Source organism: Drosophila guanche, unplaced genomic scaffold (genome assembly GCF_900245975.1).
Source record: "Drosophila guanche unplaced genomic scaffold, DGUA_6, whole genome shotgun sequence".
Taxonomy (NCBI): domain Eukaryota; kingdom Metazoa; phylum Arthropoda; class Insecta; order Diptera; family Drosophilidae; genus Drosophila; species Drosophila guanche.
The window spans coordinates 3,899,891-3,918,973 of record NW_022995749.1 but is presented as its reverse complement, the minus strand read 5'-3'; the positions used below and the strand labels follow the sequence as shown (position 1 = coordinate 3,918,973).

The following is a 19,083-nucleotide window of genomic DNA, read 5'->3' as shown; positions in this document are numbered from 1 at the left end:
TTACTAGTTTAAGCCGAAGTCGACTTCTGTTTCGCGCTAAAAGTTTTGAGAGTGTGTGTTTTCTATCTTTTTTGCACATCGTACGTTCGCGACGCGCAAAATGTACATTTCAAACAATGTAAATGTATACCTTATACAGAATCTATTATTTGTAGATAAGAACATGTTTATTAAATATTTTAAAATAATTTATATTAGAAGCGCTTAAGTCCATCTACGTGGACTGCAATGCAGTGTAACCGTAGTGTGTGTGCCTGGTCACACTCGCCTGGTGACGATATATATGACACGCATCGATAGGGGGAAACGATGGTCTCAAAACAGATTGCTATCAATTTTTTTCCATCTCTAATCTCCGAAAAAAGAAGAATATTTTCATCCAAACAAACGTGCAAAATACATACAAAACAATAAAATAAGTCAATCGTCAATAAAATAAGTAGTTTTCAGTTGCAATGCCGACTCTAGACGCAGAAGCCACCGACGAGCAGTTCGGAAATGATCAATCGAAGCCAATGTCCGGACCAATTATTGGCATAATATATCCGCCGCCAGAAGTTAGAAGCATCCTTTACAAAACAATACAATAACCTTATTATACATTTATGCAGATTTAGCATACATATTTAAACGCTATTGCCAATATATTTTGTTTTCCACATACTCAGTAAGCAAAGTTTAAAAATTAGATATCGTTGACAAGACCGCAAGCTTTGTGGCACGCAATGGACCCGAGTTCGAGGCACGCATCCGGCAAAACGAGCTGGGCAACCCAAAGTTCAACTTTCTGAATGGTGGAGATCCCTATCATGCCTACTACAGGCACAAGGTGAACGAGTTTCGAGAGGGAAATGGTAAGCAAACACACCAATTAATTGCAATGTCTTATGTTATGTGAAAACTATTTCAGATGCCGGCATAACAGCTGTCAAGCAACTTGCGGTCACGAGTGCTGCCCAACAGCGACAGCAGGAACTTTTGAAGCAAGTGGTGGAGCAGCAATTTGTCCCCAAGGAACCTCCACAAGAGTTTGAGTTTATTGCTGACCCCCCTTCGATTTCGGCTTTGGACTTGTGAGTGAATCTTGACCAAGAATCTCTGGCCCTCTACTTAATAATTGAATCCCTTTCAGAGACATTGTGAAGCTTACTGCTCAGTTTGTTGCCCGCAACGGGCGGCAGTTTCTTACCAATCTGATGAGTCGGGAGCAGCGGAACTTTCAGTTTGATTTTCTGAGACCTCAGCACTCGCTCTTTCAGTACTTCACCAAGTTATTGGAGCAGTATACGAAAGTGCTCATACCGCCCAAGGATTTGCTGGGAAAGCTTCGCACAGAGAGCGCCCCAGGGCGTAGCAGCATGAACCAGGTACTGGAGCAGGTGAAATACCGCGCCAACTGGCAACGCCACCAGGAGGCGCAGCGTCGTCGGGAAGAGGAAAAAATTGAGAGAGAACGTGTTGCGTACGCCCAGATTGACTGGCACGATTTTGTGGTTGTAGAGACCGTGGATTATCAACCATTCGAGTCTGGCAACTTCCCTCCGCCTACAAATCCAGACGAGGTCGGTGCCAGAGTTCTTATGGAGGAGCGCCTCATGGAAGAGGAGGGAGATATAGAAATGCAAATTGAGTCCGACGAAGAAGACGACTCACAGGTTGCTAGCCATTTGGAGAGTGGCCTCAAGCTGTCGCAAATGGAAAACAGAGTCGGCATCCAAATGAAGAACGTTTCATCGTTCGGCCAATCAGTTGGCACCAAACGGGACAACACTCAGGTGCAGGACATGGACGAAGCATCGAGTGACGAGGACACGCCTGCGGCCAAGCTGCAGCCTGCTGTGGCCCCAATGCAGCCGCCTACTCACGACAAGGTTCTGGTCAAGAAGTACGACCCTAAGGCCACACAACCCAAGGCAGCGCCCATGCCCACGGACGAGTACCTTATTTCTCCAATTACTGGCGAAAAGATCCCGGCATCCAAGGTGTCGGAGCACATGCGTATTGGTCTACTGGATCCGCGATGGGTGGAACAGCGGGACAAGCACACTGTCGAGAAAATCAACCAGGACAATGTCTTTGCAGCTGGTACTGCCATCGAGGCAAGCCTGAAGCAGTTGGCAGAGCGGCGTACCGATATTTTCGGTGTTGGCGACGAGGAAACGGTCATTGGCAAAAAACTGGGCGAAGAGGAGACCAAAAAGGACGATCGCGTTACCTGGGATGGCCACACTTCCAGTGTTGAGGCCGCCACTAGAGCGGCTCGGGCCAACATCACTCTGGAGGACCAAATCCATCAAATTCATAAGGTCAAGGGTCTGCTGCCAGACGAAGAAAAGGAGAAAATTGGCCCCAAGCCTGTGGGAAACAAAGCAACACTATCGGCCCCGCCGCAGCCGTCTTCCAAGCCCCAGCACAGCCATGGCCAGAGCCAGCACCATCAAGGAGGTGGCCACCACGCACACCACAATTTGCACCATCATCATCCACCGCAGCAGCACCAATCAGCTCCGCAGCACCAGACACACCAGCATCCATCCCATCATCACCAGCAGCCCCAGACACAGGCCAATCCTGTCATGATGATGCAACTGCGACCTCTCATGATGCGTATGTAGTTAATTATGATCAATGCCAAACTTCCTGGACAAAACGTGTTCCTCTTGCAGAAACTCCCTTTGGCCCTGGCACTGGAGGGTATATGAACATGCAGCCCACTGGAGGACCAGCGCAAATCTCACCGGCACCGCCAGTCGATCTAATGTCCGTGGAGGATGAGCCGCCCACAAAGAAATTGCGATCGGAGGACAATCTAATCCCGGAAGCAGAATTCATTGCCGCGCACAAGGTCAGCCACCGTTCGATTTATTTATGATTTTTATTCTTAATTTTCACTGCACGATACACGAGACAATAATTCCTTTTGTGTGCACTTTCCGCTCCCTTGCAGAGCCCCGTCACCATCCAGGTTCTTGTTCCGAACTCAGATAAGTCAGAGTGGAAGCTGAACGGACAGATGATCGCTGTAACACTGGCACTCACTGACCCCATTGCTAACCTCAAGGCGAAGCTGCAAGATGAAACGGGCATGCCGCCGGCCAAGCAGAAAATCTTCTACGAGGTAAGCTTCGAGCCTTTTTATTTTAGCTAGACAGAATTATACACACATGCTTTGTCTTTCAGGGGATGTTCTTCAAAGACAGCAACTCGATGGCGTTCTACAATCTCCTAAACGGGATGACGGTGCACTTGCAGGTGAAGGAGCGTGGCGGTCGCAAGAAGTAAGCCTTCGGAGTCGGAGAAACAATCGGCCGAGCTTGTCTCAGTCCAGCATAGTCTTTTGCAGAGAGTTTCTGTACTACATATGTGGAAAATGATTCGTTATGGTGGTTTCGCATACGTTTTTAATAAATTCTCGATCACAGAATTTTGTTAATTGCACTTTAGTCCTACTTATTAGTGTCAGGTGGAATATAAAAGTAAAGAGTAAGTCGGGAATGCGTTGGAGTACAAAATGTGGCCTTGGGTTTCGTTCATAGTTCCTTTCGATCACAGGGTTCCGCTTTGCAGAATTCCCGCCATGTCGCGGTATCGATCCAGCATTGGTGCGTAAATTGCTTCGCTGTCCTTGTGTGGCTCGCAGACAAGCTGCAGATTGTTGGACGTCAGGCTGAGAATATAGTCGCGATAGCTGAGGGGCACCGTTTCATCACTCTCATGACGATACAGAGCATACGATGCTCTGTAAGCGGCCCCCATTAGGGCAGCCTCGCTCTCAGTCTGAAAAAAGGCAATTTTGATGGTATCGAAACATGGCAAAGGGCAATCGAGCAGTGATATTACCTGAATATGGACGGGTGCGTTGAACACGTCAGCGATAACTTGCAGAATGGACTTGTTTATGGACGCTCCGCCAGTGGCAAGGACTTTTGTGTTTGTTCCAAACTGGAAGCCCATGTCTTCGGCAACAGCTCGATGGTGCAGCATTTGACCCTCGATTAAGGCACGAATTTCGATTTGAGGTGATCTAAATCTGTAAAATCAGAACGAATTGGTAGTTAAAATTTATCCAGCGCTTCATTCTATATATGCAATGGCTTACTTAATAACACCCTTGGAAGCGTCCGGGGAATTGGGCAAACAATCCTTGTTCCATCGCAATGTGCCCTTCGCCTTGGGAATAATTTCCATGTCGTTGAAATGCACGGCCATATTGCCAAAGTTTCCACGCGGTGTCGATTCAAGCAGCTCGTTGAACTTCCCCCAATTCCCCTCAGCTTCCACATTGTTCATGGCCTCGCGGACCAAAGAGCCATTTCTAAAACTACAAACATTTTACATATGTATGTGCGTTGTTGTTCTTTCGTAAAGCCGACTTACCATAACAGTCCCATGAACTCGTCCGTCTGCGTTGGATGACACAACACATGGCCCTCCTCCCAGATTGGCGGCTTTTCAAAACTCATCATTAAGGTGTCGCTAGTGCCAAGGGATACACTCAGCCAGTCATTGTCCACTAGCATGCCTGCCAATGCCGACGGATTATCGCCGGTGCAAGCGACGACTTTGCATGACTCCGGAAAGCAGAAGCGCTTTGCAAAATATTCTGAAACGTCGCCAAGGACCGTATTGGCACTAACCGCCTGGCCAAGACGCTCGTCCAGGTCAGGGGCACAGGCATTCAGGCAGGCCTTAGACCAGGATTTTTCACGGATGTCCAGTAGGTTCATGCCGGAGCCATCGCTGAAATCGATCGGGGCCACATTGCCCAAAAAGAGTGAGGCCAAAAAGCTGCTGACCAATGAGATTCGTTGGGCATCCTCGTAGGCATGCGTGCGCTGCTGGTAGATCTTGCGTATCTGGGGCCCTGTAAATCGTTCGTAGCACTTGGAGCCCGTCAGCTGAACCATCTGGGTGTGACCTCCAATGGCCGTCTCCATCTCCAGGCACTGCTTGGTGGTGGACGCATCCATCCAAATGGGAGTGCGGTTGACCACAAATGCCGAGTCATCAATTTGTGCGTGGAGAAACTTTTCAGGATCAAGGTTCTGCAATGCTGAAATGCCGTGCTTTGACCAGTACAAGGAGCCATGCTGCTGTCCCGACCCACTGATGGCAGCAACGGTGCTCAAATCCGCCTCCTGCATCACTAAACGGTCCAGCACAATGTCCATGGCCTTCACCCACATCACTGGCTGCACAAAGAATCTGACGAATAGGTCATGTATAGGTCATATTTAGGAGTCTAGGCCTGGACGTACTCATGTTTGTTGGGTCCGGGACTGGCTCCACCAGAGGTTCGAAACTCCGGTAAGTCGCTGTCAAACTTCACCTCGGCCGAGGCAACAACTTTCAGGCTGGAGTTGAGCAGAATAGCTTTCAGCTGAAAAGAGTCATAGGACACACCTTAAAACTAACGATCAAGCATGTCTGTAGGTTCTAAGGGCAAATAAGTGTCAAAGATTGCGTCATTTTGCTTGACTTTCTAGTTCTTTGGGTGGTTAACTGGAGGCGTAGGGCATAAAATACATACGCCTATAGCTAAATTAACGTGGCTTACAGATAAGCAATAGGGAACGGCTAGGGGTCATTGATAAGAAGTAGCTGATACGTTATGAGATTCGTGTGCCCCTCTATGTTGTCTGACCTCTCTCAATAACACACGCTTGGTTGAAGCTGCATGCGTAAGCAGACGAAATACAAGTTGTCGAGCAACACGCCTCTGCAGCGCAAAAATTCAACGTAGGCAGTGGCTGCTGCCGTTTTACCTTCTGAGTGCTCAAGTCGAAGCCCAAAAATGTGCGCCCTAATTGCGGAGGGCCCATAGTGTTTGCTTCTCGTACGTCTCGGTTTCGTTTATCGCCTTGTAATCGACGGCTCCTTCACATCCAACATGCAGATCAAGTTGCCGCTTGAAGAGAAAATGTTTTTTTTTACAAACTAGAAATTTTGAATGTGAGGCTTTATAAACAACTAGGGATGATTGTTACGCGATAGATACACATATCGATGCTTCAATTATATATCGATGGTTAGTGACCACAGTAGGACCAGAGGCGTGTCGAGTCGAGTTCACGTCTTGTATTTTATATATTTGGGATTGGCTCAGAAATGTATTATATAGATGATATTATATTGTATATTAACATAACCATATCTTTAAACCGCTTGCTTGTTCTAAATTAAAATTATATTAGCACATAAAGTACAACAACAAGGAATGGCCATGGTGAATGTTTACTAATAAGGCGTAGTCCCTACATCTGCTCTCTTTCGAGAACCATCTCAAGGTGAATTTACTATCAAGGTGGTATAAGCAAGAGCGATTTTGAAAAGTCTGTGGTCCTCTCATCTGCTCTCTTTCGTGGCGTTCTGGCGTTCGCTTGTCTCTCTCTTCTTCATAAAACAAGTAAAAGTATGTGCTTACTATTATAGTACACGGATAAAACTGAAGCCAACTGCTGTACCGCAGAGGCCAAGACCTGTGCAACCTAAGTTCACAGAACACATGTCATCAGCTTGTGGCGATAAAGTTTTTGATTTTAGCTCTCAAACCGAGTATGTTTACATGCAGTTATTATATTTTATGGCTAATAATAAGATCAATTTTCAGAGAAGAAGTTGTTAATTCTGGGCTTGCCATCGAAAATATGCGCTTGCAAAAGAAAATTACTGACCTGCAACGCGAAAATGCTAAGCTCCTTGAAGAACTCGGAAAAATGCAGATGCTTACTGATTCCCTTAACACAATATTCACAAAATCGCAGGTCAAGAAACTAGAGAACGGCGGAAAGAGAGTCCTTTGGAATCACGATGACATATCAAATGCAGTTTGTCTCCATGCTGCTGGTCCCCGGGCGTATCGCCATTTGATTAATAAAGGGTTTCCACTTCCATCCTTATCGACTTTGGACAAGTGGTTGAGCTCAGTTAACATACAGCCGGGAATGTTAGATTTTGTCATCTCCTTGATGGAAAATGCCGTGGACGTTTACGAGGAGGACAAAATATGTATAATCTATTTTGACGAGATGAAAGTAAAGTCGAAAAACGAGAACGAACACTCTCTGGAAGCAGAGCAAGAGCCACGGGACTACGTTCAAGTCGCAATGGCACAAGGATTGCGCAAGTCTTGGAATTATCCGCTGTATTTCGACTTTGACAAGCCAATGACTGTATCCACATTGCATATGCTCATTGAAAAGCTCTATATGGTAGGATATTATGTCGTGGGAGTCGTTACCGAAATGAAGCCCAGGAATCATCAATTGTGGACAAATCTTCAGGTCTCGCCTGGTAAGAATCTTAAAATAAAATATTTACTTGAATACATTTTTAATTTCTTATTTAAATAGAGAAAACATGGTTTGAGCACCCAGCCGACTCTGCTAAAAAAGTGTATGTGTTTGCAGACGTACCCCATCTTGTGCAGTTGATAAGAAACCACTTCGTTGATTCAGGGCTGCCCTCGTCAGGCAGACAGAGAGTCAAGCTGCCAACTGAGNATAGGTAAAAACTTTATTAGTAGTAGTGATTAAATACATATTTTTCCAAAAGAATACAAATAATTGTTTTATGTATCAGATTATCATTTTTTATGTTCATGCTGTATACTTGATTGAAATCGATATTTTTTTTCGGGAACCAGGGAGTGTTCTACTTATTTATTGGTTTATTTTATTCTGTGGTGCGGTTATTAGAAGTGATTTTTTCAACAGCAAAAGTAGTACGGTTTAAAAATCAGAAGTATATTTCAGTATTTTTCTAAGGGTCAAATAGTATATTTTATAGATAAGTCCTCGGTAACACTGCTGTCAATTGACATAAATTATATTTATATTTAATACTTTTATCTTTTGATTAAAAATGACACTGAACTACTAAGAAATGAGCTGGTCAGGTAAAGTTGCTGGTGTTATAATTAGTAATGGGGTGTTATCCGACTGCAATTGAATTAAAACTGGCAATGGACATCGACATCTGATTCTGGAGCAGGTGATAATAGCGGCCCGAGTGACTGGATGTGGAGAGAGCATGGCTTCCGTTCCCGTTGTTTTGGGAGACCGGGACACCGTCAAGATATTTAAGATTTGGTAATACTTGAAGAATATAGTCGCGTGCTACAGCCGTTTTGGCACCCTGACGGCCGAAGACGGTGCTGATGACAGGGTTGCCCATGCACGACAGCTGTTCCAGTGCCGGGCAGTGACGTTCGATGCGGTGTATCCAGTCGGTTATGTTCGAGACATCGCAGTTGTTGATCCTAACAGACAAAAGTGTCAATGTGGCTATCCAAATCAATGCAGACGACGATGACTTACCACAATATATTAAGGCTTGGGAGATACGGTAGTGTGTTTAAGTCCAAATTCACATTTCTGCTTCCTTAACCTACCTATCTTCAGATTTAGAACGTTCAGATGTCGATGCTCGAGACATAACTTTATTTAATACTTACAACAGGGAAGAAGTACTTTACTATTAAAAACATACATGTACTTATTTACATCTGTATGTTCTGATTAGGATGTTATTCTTTGCTTGGGATTTGGGGTCCGAAGCTCATAATGTAATGTAGTGCAATGCGTCTTCCGCTAGCTCTCTGGTGGGTTTTATTTTGGTCCAATGATGGGTGCAAACGAAAGGAAAATGATAATTCATTCTCGCGCCGCACAGATAATCTCAGTCTTTCCGCTCGGAGTGCAAACAAAATATAATAAGTATGTGTAATATACATCCATACTTGCACGTAATTGTGCATACATGTGTATTTCATCATTGCGGACAGGAAGTACAATCCACACTCACGAATGTATATGTATGTATTTACATATTACAACAAAATAAAGCCTAGAGAATGGTGAAATTAGTAATAAGGTGACGGATTCACCACCTCATTCGAGGAACACCAGCTTGTCAGTAGTTTGTGTAGCGCGCGAATTTTTTTCATTGTCTTATTCCTTTTCTTCATTGTATACAAATGAAGACGTAAGCGGAAGACAATGAAATAAGTATGCAAGTACTATTTTATTTTGGATGTGTATTTTTTTATTTTTAGAAATAAACACGTCTGCAACATATTGTTTGCTATGCCGATGCAAAACTTTGCATGGAAGTATTTTAGTTCCAAGAGACGAAAACAGAAGGGAGGTGTGGTCGAAGAGCACCGGCGTTACATTTACTAAAACAAGTAAAATTTGTGGGAAACATTTTAATGATTCCGACTTTTTTTACTGTACGACCGTTAATGGAGCAAAGCGGAGACGGCTGATACCAACTGCCGTACCACAGAAACTAGAAGCAAAGCAAGTGTTCACAGAACATATGGCATCAGCTTGTGGCGATACAGTTTTTGATTTTAGCTCTCAAACCGAGTATGTTTACATGCAGTTATTATATTTTATGGCTAATAATAAGATCAATTTTCAGAGAAGAAGTTGTTAATTCTGGGCTTGCCATCGAAAATATGCGCTTGCAAAAGAAAATTACTGACCTGCAACGCGGAAATGCTAAGCTCCTTGAAGAACTCGGAAAAATGCAGATGCTTACTGATTCCCTTAACACAATATTCACAAAATCGCAGGTCAAGAAACTAGAGAACGGCGGAAAGAGAGTCCTTTGGAATCACGATGACATATCAAATGCAGTTTGTCTCCATGCTGCTGGTCCCCGGGCGTATCGCCATTTGATTAATAAAGGGTTTCCACTTCCATCCTTATCGACTTTGGACAAGTGGTTAAGCTCAGTTAACATACAGCCGGGAATGTTAGATTTTGTCATCTCCTTGATGGAAAATGCCGTGGACGTTTACGAGGAGGACAAAATATGTATAATCTATTTTGACGAGATGAAAGTAAAGTCGAAAAACGAGAACGAACACTCTCTGGAAGCAGAGCAAGAGCCACGGGACTACGTTCAAGTCGCAATGGCACAAGGATTGCGCAAGTCTTGGAATTATCCGCTGTATTTCGACTTTGACAAGCCAATGACTGTATCCACATTGCATATGCTCATTGAAAAGCTCTATATGGTAGGATATTACGTCGTGGGAGTCGTTACCGAAATGAAGCCCAGGAATCATCAATTGTGGACAAATCTTCAGGTCTCGCCTGGTAAGAATCTTAAAATAAAATATTTACTTGAATACATTTTTAATTTCTTATTTAAATAGAGAAAACATGGTTTGAGCACCCAGCCGACTCTGCTAAAAAAGTGTATGTGTTTGCAGACGTACCCCATCTTGTGCAGTTGATAAGAAACCACTTCGTTGATTCAGGGCTGNTATTTTTCCAAAAGAATACAAATAATTGTTTTATGTATCAGATTATCATTTTTTATGTTCATGCTGTATACTTGATTGAAATCGATATTTTTTTTCGGGAACCAGGGAGTGTTCTACTTATTTATTGGTTTATTTTATTCTGTGGTGCGGTTATTAGAAGTGATTTTTTCAACAGCAAAAGTAGTACGGTTTAAAAATCAGAAGTATATTTCAGTATTTTTCTAAGGGTCAAATAGTATATTTTGTAGATAAGTCCGCGGTAACACTGCCGTCAATTGACATAAATTAAATTTATATTAAATAATTTTATCTTTTGATTGAAAATGACACTGAACTACGAAGAAATGAGCTGGTCAGGTAAAGTTGCTGGTGTTATAATTAGTAATGGGGTGTTATCCGACTGCAACTGAATTAAGCACGTGTCCTTTTCTTTGTAAATGTGTACCCACATTGTATGTACATATGTCTGGATAAAAGAAAATTTATACAAGATTTCTTAAATTAAATTGGCTAGAAAAGCAAATTCAAAACATATAATATATATTTTTAGACGTGCGAGACCAGTTTAGAAAGTGGCGCGAGGAGACCGGACGCCATAGCGAGGAGGTTGTCCAGCTTTGGGTCGCGGTACTCGAGGACAAAGTGCATAAAACTGGCAATGAGCGACATCTGATTCTGGAGCAGGTGATAATAGCGGCATTGGATACGGCCCGATTCGACATTGCCACTAAGTGCACCAAGCAGCTGAGCCTGGAGTTTCCCGGTAGTCTGCGCGTCATGAAGTTCAAAGCTATGCGTTACGAAGCACTTGAACAATATGACGAGGCCGACGAAGTGTTGGATGCCATAATAGCCAAAGATGAGACAAATGCTGCGCCCCGGAAAAGGAAGATTGCCATACTTAAGGCGCGTGGTCGTCGAGTGGAAGCCATCAAGGAACTAAACGATTATCTAAAAAAGTAGGACTTTCTGTAGAATACATTGAAAAAGAATTCTAGCTAATTTATTGTATGAACAGGTTCATGTCCGATCAGGAAGCATGGCATGAGCTATGCAGCATGTACTTGGCAGAGGGTGAGTACGGAAAGGCATCGTTTTGCATGGAGGAAGTTTTGCTGCACAATCCCCACAGCCATTTAATACATCAAAGACTCGCAGAGATACGTTACACCATGGTGAGCTTTTACCATTATTTGAAATCAAATTCCAATATAAATAAGTTGTTTTTTCTTGTAGGGTGGCGTTGAAAATGTTGAAGCAGCTCGTACGTACTATTCGCAGGCTCTTAAGTTGAATCCTCACAATTTGCGTGCTCTCTATGGCCTTTATTTGAGCTGCAACTTTTTGGCCAACTCTAAAGCAGTTAGTTCCAAGCGTAAAGAGTCGCAAAAGCTGGCACAGTGGGCCCTGGAACAAGTTTCGTCCCATACCGCCAAGCAGTCTTCGATCAAAAACAATGAGAAATTAATTCTCTCATTGGAGGCAGCATTAGGAAACTTGGAAATAAAGTCAAATTGACCCAAAGATGCACTTATTGGTGGATTAATGTGTGCAACATATGTCTAAACAAAAATTCCAAATATTCTCCAAAATAAGTTTCCAATATCTGATTCTTGAACAATTATCACATATAAATACTAAACGAATCACTCTTTAAATTGACTGCGTTAAGATAGTTCGGCAATAAACTGTGCATAAAGATCAGAAAATTGTTATTGCAACTTTGCTTGTTTCATTGCACTTCTCCCGTAGTCCCTTCCTTAATCATATGTATGAAGAGTAGAAGAGGTCAGTAGGTTACTTTCAGAGTCCCACAGTGAGTAAGCGATTTGTGGGAGAGCAGAGCGGATTGGTGTGCTCTCTTCGTGTATTCATTTGCCTTACAAGTTTGGAAGAAAAAACGTTATCTAGTATGAACATGAATTTTGATGGTGAAGCTTATTTCTGTACGTTTAATAAAAAATAGTCATAATCAAAACAGCTGCAGATTAGATATTGACCAACGTGGTCTTTGAGTTATAATGTTACAATGAATAAAATTAGCACAGCATATTTTTAATAATCCAAGTCACAATGAAGAACACTAACTGATTTCGTTCAATTTAGGTGAATGAGTGCATCACTGATAGTTCCATGGATGCCTGAATATGACATGCACATGTATGTTCTCTTTCCGAACCGTGTTTTAATGTTACGTCAGTTTGTGGAGGATCCGTTTTCAAACATCTGATCGCCTCGAGCTCCATCAGTATAGTGCGGCTTCGGCGATGGTTTGAGTCGAAAGAGATTTTTGAAAGCGAGCGTCGGTGTTGAAATTTTCCCACTGCCTGAGTGACTCGTTGAGTCTTGGCATTGCCTTTGGGATGTGGAGAGAGCATGGCTTCCGTTCCCGCTGTTCTGGGAGACCGGCACACCGTCAAGATATTTAAGATTTGGTAATACTTGAAGAATATAGTCGCGTGCTACAGCCATTTCGGCACCCTGACGGCCGAAGACGGTGTTGATGCCAGGGTTGCCCATGCACGACAGCTGTTCCAGTGCCGGGCAGTGACGTTCGATGCGGTGTATCCAGTCGGTTATGTTCGAGACATCGCAGTTGTTGATCCTAACAGACAAAAGTGTCAATGTTACTATCCAAATCAATGCAGACGACGATGACTTACCACAATATATTAAGGCTTGGGAGATACGGTAGTGTGTTTAAGTCCAAATTCACATTTCTGTCTAAAATCAGTGTGTCCAGGTCCTCGAAGAAGGAGAGAAATTTCAAATCGCGAAAGTCATTATGACTAAGGTCGAGGCACTTGGTCTGTGCTGCAAATTTGTCTGCAAGTCGCCTTGGGATGCTTCTTAGATTTTCGTAGGCCAACGAAATGCGGCCATTGTCCTCGAGTATAAAGTCTGTGAAGGAAACGTCTTCGCTGGCGCAGCTGCTATTCGACACGTTCCCGCTGAAGGAGTACGGGTTTGGGGAAATCATCTTACGTTCGTTGTAGTCGTAGCTGTGTGGCAGGCTCAAGCTTTCCAGCGATTGAATATCGGCACAGTTCCTGAGCACCTCGGTCAAGCAACTCTGTGAGTGGCTAAGTCAGGGTGCGAGACCAAGATATAGAAATCATTTGCTTTGTTGACGCTCAGGCGCTTCCTTAACCTACCTGTCTTCAGAGTTAGAACGTTCAGATGTCGATGCCCGAGACATAACTTTATTTAATACTTACAACAGGGAAGAAGTACATACATGTACTTATTTACATATGTATGTTCTGATTAGGATGTTATTCTTTGCTTGGGATTTTGGGTCCGGAGCTCATAATGTAATGTAGTGCAATGCGTCTTCCGCTAGCTCTCTGGTGGGTTTTATTTTGGTCCAATGATGGGTGCAAACGAAAGGAAAATGATAATTCATTCTCGCGCCGCACAGATAATCTCAGTCTTTCCGCTCAGAGTGCAAACAAAATATAATAAGTATGTATAATATACATCCATACTTGCACGTAATTGTGCATACATGTGTATGTCATCATTGCGGACTGGAAATACATTCAACACTCACGAATGTATATGTATGTATTTAAATATGTATGTACCATACATGTACACATATGGAGAACAACAAAATAAAGCCCAGAGAACATTGTTTTCTCTTTGTTGATGCTTCTACCCCGCACAAGCACTAACGGCTGGGTATGATAAGTTCATTGTTCTTACGTATGTACATATTTACATAAATACGTACATATGTATGTATGTACATATGTAAATATGTAGCTTTTGCTACTTTTCCCCCGATTACTTTTATTTGTATCAAACAAAGGAAGCAAAATGTCTATCGGCAACTTTAGCTGCAAATCGTCCAGCTCGTCATATCTGTCGATCACGAGAATTTGTATCCTCACTATTATATTTGAAACGTGTACGACTTCTATTAATTAAATCCACTACTCCACTAAACATACAATGTACATATTTACATATGTCAGGAATTCTTCATTTTTCGGTGATGCGAATGATTGACTTGTAAAAATTGTAACACCCTCTGGTATAAGGAATGTATCTATCTTCTCTAGGGTATACATGCATTGTTAACTTGATAAAAACCCAGAAAACATCAATTAGTTCAAAAATGATAATTGGGCTATTTTTTTGACCGATTGTTCCTAAGGCTGCCAAAAGATTGAGCCTTTATCTACTCGGCAGTTACTGGTGACCATTATGATAAAATTTCATAATAACTGTTCCATATGGTCGCGGCTGGTTCTGCAATTCGAATGTTCAGTATTCTTAATATTTATACAGCCGTGTGGTTAAATGAAAGAAGAATGGAAATCAAAACATTCTCATCTTGGAGCATATTCAATTCAAAGATGAGACACACAAATGGGTTAGCTGTAGTTGTAGTTTCCACCGCACCGCACCACTTTGGTTAATACGAGCAGTAGCAAAAAGCACAGCGTGGTGATGGGAGGCGAGGGCGAGCCCCCATTGACTCTCGGGCCAGCGGCACCCGTTGCTACTGTTGGTGCTGCGGCGGAATGTAGACGGAGCGGTATCGGCAGTCTGGTTTCATACATGGACTTCAATAGTTCGGCGCGGGCACCGGCAAGAGCTTGCAAGATCGACAGCGACGTTCGCTGTACCCCGGTGGCAGTGTTTTTGTCTATTTTGTGTGACTAATCCGCAATCGGCAATCGGTGCTTGGCCTCGCCGATGAGCTTTCAAATCAACCAAGGCGGTAATTACAAAAACACGTCCAGATTTGCTAAGAGTGCAGCTGAGCGCCGACTTTTAAAAATCAAACTGGCAGAAATAACAGTTTTATTTTTTGTCATTGATTAGCATAGCATAGGCATAGTCACCTCACTCGTATTCGTCGGTTGCTAGTGGTTGCATTTTTCTACCCTTGAACAATCGATTAGCATAGGCATGGACAGGAACATTCATTGACACTGAACGTATTGATTAATTGACAACATACGATGTACGATACACACATATGCTAGAATATACATAAATACTTTATGAGTATGTATGTATGTACATACGTTGTACATCAATTAACCGAATGAGGTCTTTCCGCTCTTATCTTTCGGTGGCGCGTGTGGTGTGTACCTCCAGTGAATTTTAGTGCCAAGTGTAGTGTGTAGTAGTTGTACTTGTGGCAACCCAATCATTCGACCTTTGTTTCTGTGTTTAAGCACAGTGGACATTGGCTTGCGCGAGAATATGTGCATATGTATGTACATATATACATTGTGCATGCACTTTAATTCTGATGTGACTAATGTAACTGTAACTTAAAAAAAATTGGTCAGAGTACACGGCCTCTTTGCCTGGCTTAACAAAAAACCATAGCAAAGTGTGAAGAAAAAGATTGGTCGGCTATTTAAGAGTCTTACAATGCCTCCAAGGATTATTAAGAGCTGAATTAAACGGCAAAGTTGTTCTGTTAGCTAGATCAAGTGAATACTGTACCAGTGCTAAAAGCTTCCAATCAGCTGAGTGGTCTGCTCTATGTAGGAGTGAGTTCATTGATTAATGGAGCTGACGTTGTCGTTTCTTTCTTTGCGAATCTTATCAGAGAGCAGTGGCAGCAAAAATGAAAAAAGGCCCATTATTGGCGCTCGGGAACTCATTTGTGTATATTTCTTATATGGCTTTATGTTATTGGAAAACAATCGAATGTATTTTTAAAGGAATTATTAATAGGGAATTGCATTGTACAAAAGCTCGTTGGCTGGAGCAAAGTCCAGAAGAAGGTTGTTGATGTATTTATTCTGTGTTGTTGAGTAAATAATAACTAAAGTGGCTTATCTTTGTTTTTGTTTTTTGTTTTGATTTGCTAGTCGCTATTCGCGAATGAACCAAGAATTCAATTGCAGCGTCAGTTGTCTTTGTATGCTTTCGTTATGTTGGCATTCGAAATTCAAGGGCAAGCCCATCGTTGAAATGCTAATTTTGCACTATGACCTTCCTGTGTTATTTTGAAGTTCGAGCACGTGGTGAATCACCAAACGAGTCAACATTCCACTTTGTGAAATCCAATCGCTCTACCAGAAAGGGCCTTATATGTATTGTGCGGATATGGCTTGAAATTTCAGAGTCTAAAATGAACCAGGCTTGTACTTTTTATAAATAGCCTTAAACCAAGATAATGACAAAAAATATTTTTGATCCAAATTTATATCACATTTGGTTTGTGTGTTTTGATGAAAGACTTGGAAGTATAATTTGAATTAATGAATGAATGTTTGTGCCATTTCAGGGGATTCAACATACATTTTTGGCATTTTCTATATGAATGACAAGAACGCGCAAGAACATACATACCATACATAATACATATATGGGAGGAAGGTTTTTATTTTTGTACCGTCATTTAACGAACCTTAGAACTTTTAGAAATGCTTATTTTCTGCTGTCAGACACGTTTGGATGAATACAATAAATTACATATGTCTGTACATACATATGTATAAGTTATACCCTTGTATAGTTGGTGTCAAAAGTCAGGTGGTGTCTTCCCACCTACGTGTTTAGGTAAACGATAAAGTTGGAATTTCTAGCAACTCTAAGTCTAAGAGGGCTCAACGCATGTACTCGTACTTATCTTTGCTCCTGGTACTGCTTCAATCGGCAGCAACTCGTTCATTGGACATGGAACGGTGAAGGACAGGGTCAGTCATTGATATATTAAGTCACATTTCAATACTGTTTCATACTGTCATCGCTTGTTGGGTAAAGCTTTCAGTAATTGACAGTGTGTATGTGGAAAATTCTAATGAGATGGACGAACAGCGTGAGTCGTTATTTGTCATGGCTATCAACTGACTGGTACTGAGTCAGTACTACTAACTGAGGTTATCGGACAGCACAAATCTCTAAATACTTTTCATGATATCGTTGAAAGTTAGACACATGTATGTACATATGTATTTAGATATGTTCATAAGTATGCATGTACGATTTACGCTCTTTTCACGGAACTATATTTGTTATATTACTTTTGTACCATTTCAGACTCTAATCAATATCAACAAGTGAAAGAGGAATAATGACTGGATCAGGTAAATATCTAAATCTGAACATGAGTGTAAAAAATACACAGTCTTTGCAAGAAATACTTGCTTATTTATGGATACACAATTCAATAAAATAATTTAAATTGCGGGCATATGAAGATACATAACTAAAAAACAGATGTGTACGAAGGAAATTATTGTTTTGTTTGTCATTATTAATTTTTGTGGCCATGTGTACATATGTATCTACATATATGAACGGTAAATAACAAAACGCCAGTCTTACTTCCAAAAATCCCCTCGAAATCGGATGACTGTATTTTTTAGCTAATATAAAAACCATAAATCTGTTGATAAAAAGCCAACATTTCGTGATTGTCACTTTTCTATTTTCAGTCCACGATCCGAAATGGAGCCTGGAAAGAAGGGAGTCGTCGGGTCATTTGGTTTGGCGCAAGGAGTCCCCAGAATCTAAGGTTCGATTTCGGTTTGATGTCGAGGTCCTGGAGTTTGAAAAGCATCCACATGAAGAGCTTGAGGAAAAAGAAGATCACTTCTCAATCTCAAATCTGTCGACGACAATTGCCTTGTGCGCCACCTGTGTTGCCGTTGTGGCCGCAACAGTGTTTTTGCCCTGGTATCTTATGGAGAGAGTTGGCTCGGTATGAAGGCTCTGTCAGTAAAGAGCTATAAATACATTTATGTACAATATGTACACACATCCGATCCGTGACGGTATTAAATAGACTTTTGTGTATATACAACGTAGATTTTAAATTAGTTTAAAATGTAAATAGTACGTACAGTGTAAATATGACATATGACATACGCATAAAGAGCGTTTTTGATAATGACTTATGTACATATGTATAAATGTACATCAATTATAAAATGAGGATTAAATTCTCATACGTTTATTTGAGTGCAGATGATGCCAGATCACATGCTGTTGCAGGAGATCACAAGCAATAATGTAATAAATAAAAAACACTTACTTGCCTTCAAGAGTAGTCTTTTAATTTGGTGTCTTAGCACGAAGTCATTTCATCAGCGAAGATCTCTGAGTTTTTCAGCCAGACCTGAACATTTTTCTCCAGCACAATGCTACGGATGCCTTTATTTCGAGATACTACTTGCAACTGGCGGCAACAACCAATTAGACCTTGGTAATAGTTCATCCCTCGGCTACGGGCCATTTTGGGGAAAAATCACAATCATCCCCCGCAACGGTAACATCCTTTTTACAACGCTCCTGGGTAGGGTAGGGTTGATGGCGTAATACCATCTCTTCGGATTGATTAATTTTCTTGTGGTTTATGGCAGCGCTAAAAGCCCTTTTACATCCAATACAATTTCACGCTATTAAATCATTGGGTATCGTGTGTAAAAATGGCGGAGCGGCAAGAAAAAAATGATATTAACGACCAACCCGGTCCTACAATAAACCAGCTGCTTCTTTTGCTAACTAATTGGATATATTCACAATCGGAATAAAATCAAAGCCAACGTTAATGCTCAAACAGACAAAATTAATTTAAATATATTTAAAATTGTTGTATTCAAAGAGCATTCATAAGAGTGCATCTTTCATATGAAATGAAGGCCGTGTAAGCAAATGCGAGACAGTTTACCTAAAAATTTGAATGATTTCACTTATAATTGCTACAAAGATTGATTTGTAAGTAACAAACAATTTTTGTATGGAAAATAAATGATTTTACTTTACTGTTTTTGTGGGATCCATCTCCATTGTATCATTGTAGCTTTATTCTCCAGAGAGCAGCT

General features: G+C 41.8%; 5 protein-coding genes across 9 annotated transcripts; 3 read left to right on the top strand and 2 right to left on the bottom strand.

Annotated features, from left to right (window-relative positions):
• The first annotated feature begins 357 nt into the window (after positions 1-357).
• Positions 358-3,424, top strand: LOC117585024 (splicing factor 3A subunit 1). The gene is made up of 7 exons (XM_034274266.1): positions 358-564; positions 690-854; positions 911-1,073; positions 1,133-2,607; positions 2,667-2,845; positions 2,948-3,118; positions 3,181-3,424. Exons 1-7 carry the CDS (start codon positions 456-458, stop codon positions 3,280-3,282), a joined length of 2,364 nt encoding a protein of 787 aa, XP_034130157.1. The 5' UTR covers positions 358-455; the 3' UTR covers positions 3,283-3,424.
• On the bottom strand, positions 3,384-5,954 carry LOC117585025 (xylulose kinase). The gene is made up of 6 exons (XM_034274267.1): positions 5,766-5,954; positions 5,259-5,380; positions 4,378-5,205; positions 4,100-4,321; positions 3,841-4,030; positions 3,384-3,777 (listed from the first exon to the last, which is right to left on the bottom strand). Exons 1-6 carry the CDS (start codon positions 5,820-5,822, stop codon positions 3,547-3,549), a joined length of 1,650 nt encoding a protein of 549 aa, XP_034130158.1. The 5' UTR covers positions 5,823-5,954; the 3' UTR covers positions 3,384-3,546.
• A 1,845-nt stretch (positions 5,955-7,799) lies between these two features.
• LOC117584926 (ER membrane protein complex subunit 2) lies at positions 7,800-11,846 on the top strand. Of its 2 annotated transcripts, none has more exons than XM_034274079.1 (4): positions 7,800-7,897; positions 10,830-11,238; positions 11,298-11,454; positions 11,516-11,846. In XM_034274079.1, the coding sequence occupies exons 1-4, from the start codon at positions 7,885-7,887 to the stop codon at positions 11,795-11,797; spliced, it is 861 nt and encodes a 286-aa protein (XP_034129970.1). In that variant the 5' UTR covers positions 7,800-7,884; the 3' UTR covers positions 11,798-11,846. The 2 variants fall into 2 exon arrangements, with proteins under 2 accessions (XP_034129970.1, XP_034129969.1); XM_034274078.1 differs by lacking the exon at positions 7,800-7,897 and adding an exon at positions 10,503-10,636.
• On the bottom strand, positions 7,812-13,725 carry LOC117584927 (leucine-rich melanocyte differentiation-associated protein). 3 transcript variants are annotated; one of them, XM_034274082.1, is made up of 4 exons: positions 13,435-13,725; positions 12,943-13,362; positions 12,686-12,884; positions 7,812-8,067 (listed from the first exon to the last, which is right to left on the bottom strand). In XM_034274082.1, the coding sequence occupies exons 1-4, from the start codon at positions 13,476-13,478 to the stop codon at positions 7,933-7,935; spliced, it is 798 nt and encodes a 265-aa protein (XP_034129973.1). In that variant the 5' UTR covers positions 13,479-13,725; the 3' UTR covers positions 7,812-7,932. The 3 variants fall into 3 exon arrangements, with proteins under 3 accessions (XP_034129973.1, XP_034129972.1, XP_034129971.1); XM_034274081.1 differs by lacking the exon at positions 7,812-8,067 and having other exon boundaries at positions 12,268-12,884; positions 13,435-13,438; positions 13,498-13,719; XM_034274080.1 differs by lacking the exon at positions 7,812-8,067 and having other exon boundaries at positions 12,268-12,884; positions 13,435-13,719.
• Positions 13,726-14,824: 1,099 nt separating this feature from the next.
• Positions 14,825-18,066, top strand: LOC117584928. Of its 2 annotated transcripts, none has more exons than XM_034274083.1 (3): positions 14,825-15,011; positions 17,297-17,343; positions 17,695-18,066. In XM_034274083.1, the coding sequence occupies exons 2-3, from the start codon at positions 17,331-17,333 to the stop codon at positions 17,964-17,966; spliced, it is 285 nt and encodes a 94-aa protein (XP_034129974.1). In that variant the 5' UTR covers positions 14,825-15,011; positions 17,297-17,330; the 3' UTR covers positions 17,967-18,066. The 2 variants fall into 2 exon arrangements, with proteins under 2 accessions (XP_034129974.1, XP_034129975.1); XM_034274084.1 differs by lacking the exon at positions 14,825-15,011 and adding an exon at positions 17,178-17,196.
• Positions 18,067-19,083: the final 1,017 nt, after the last annotated feature.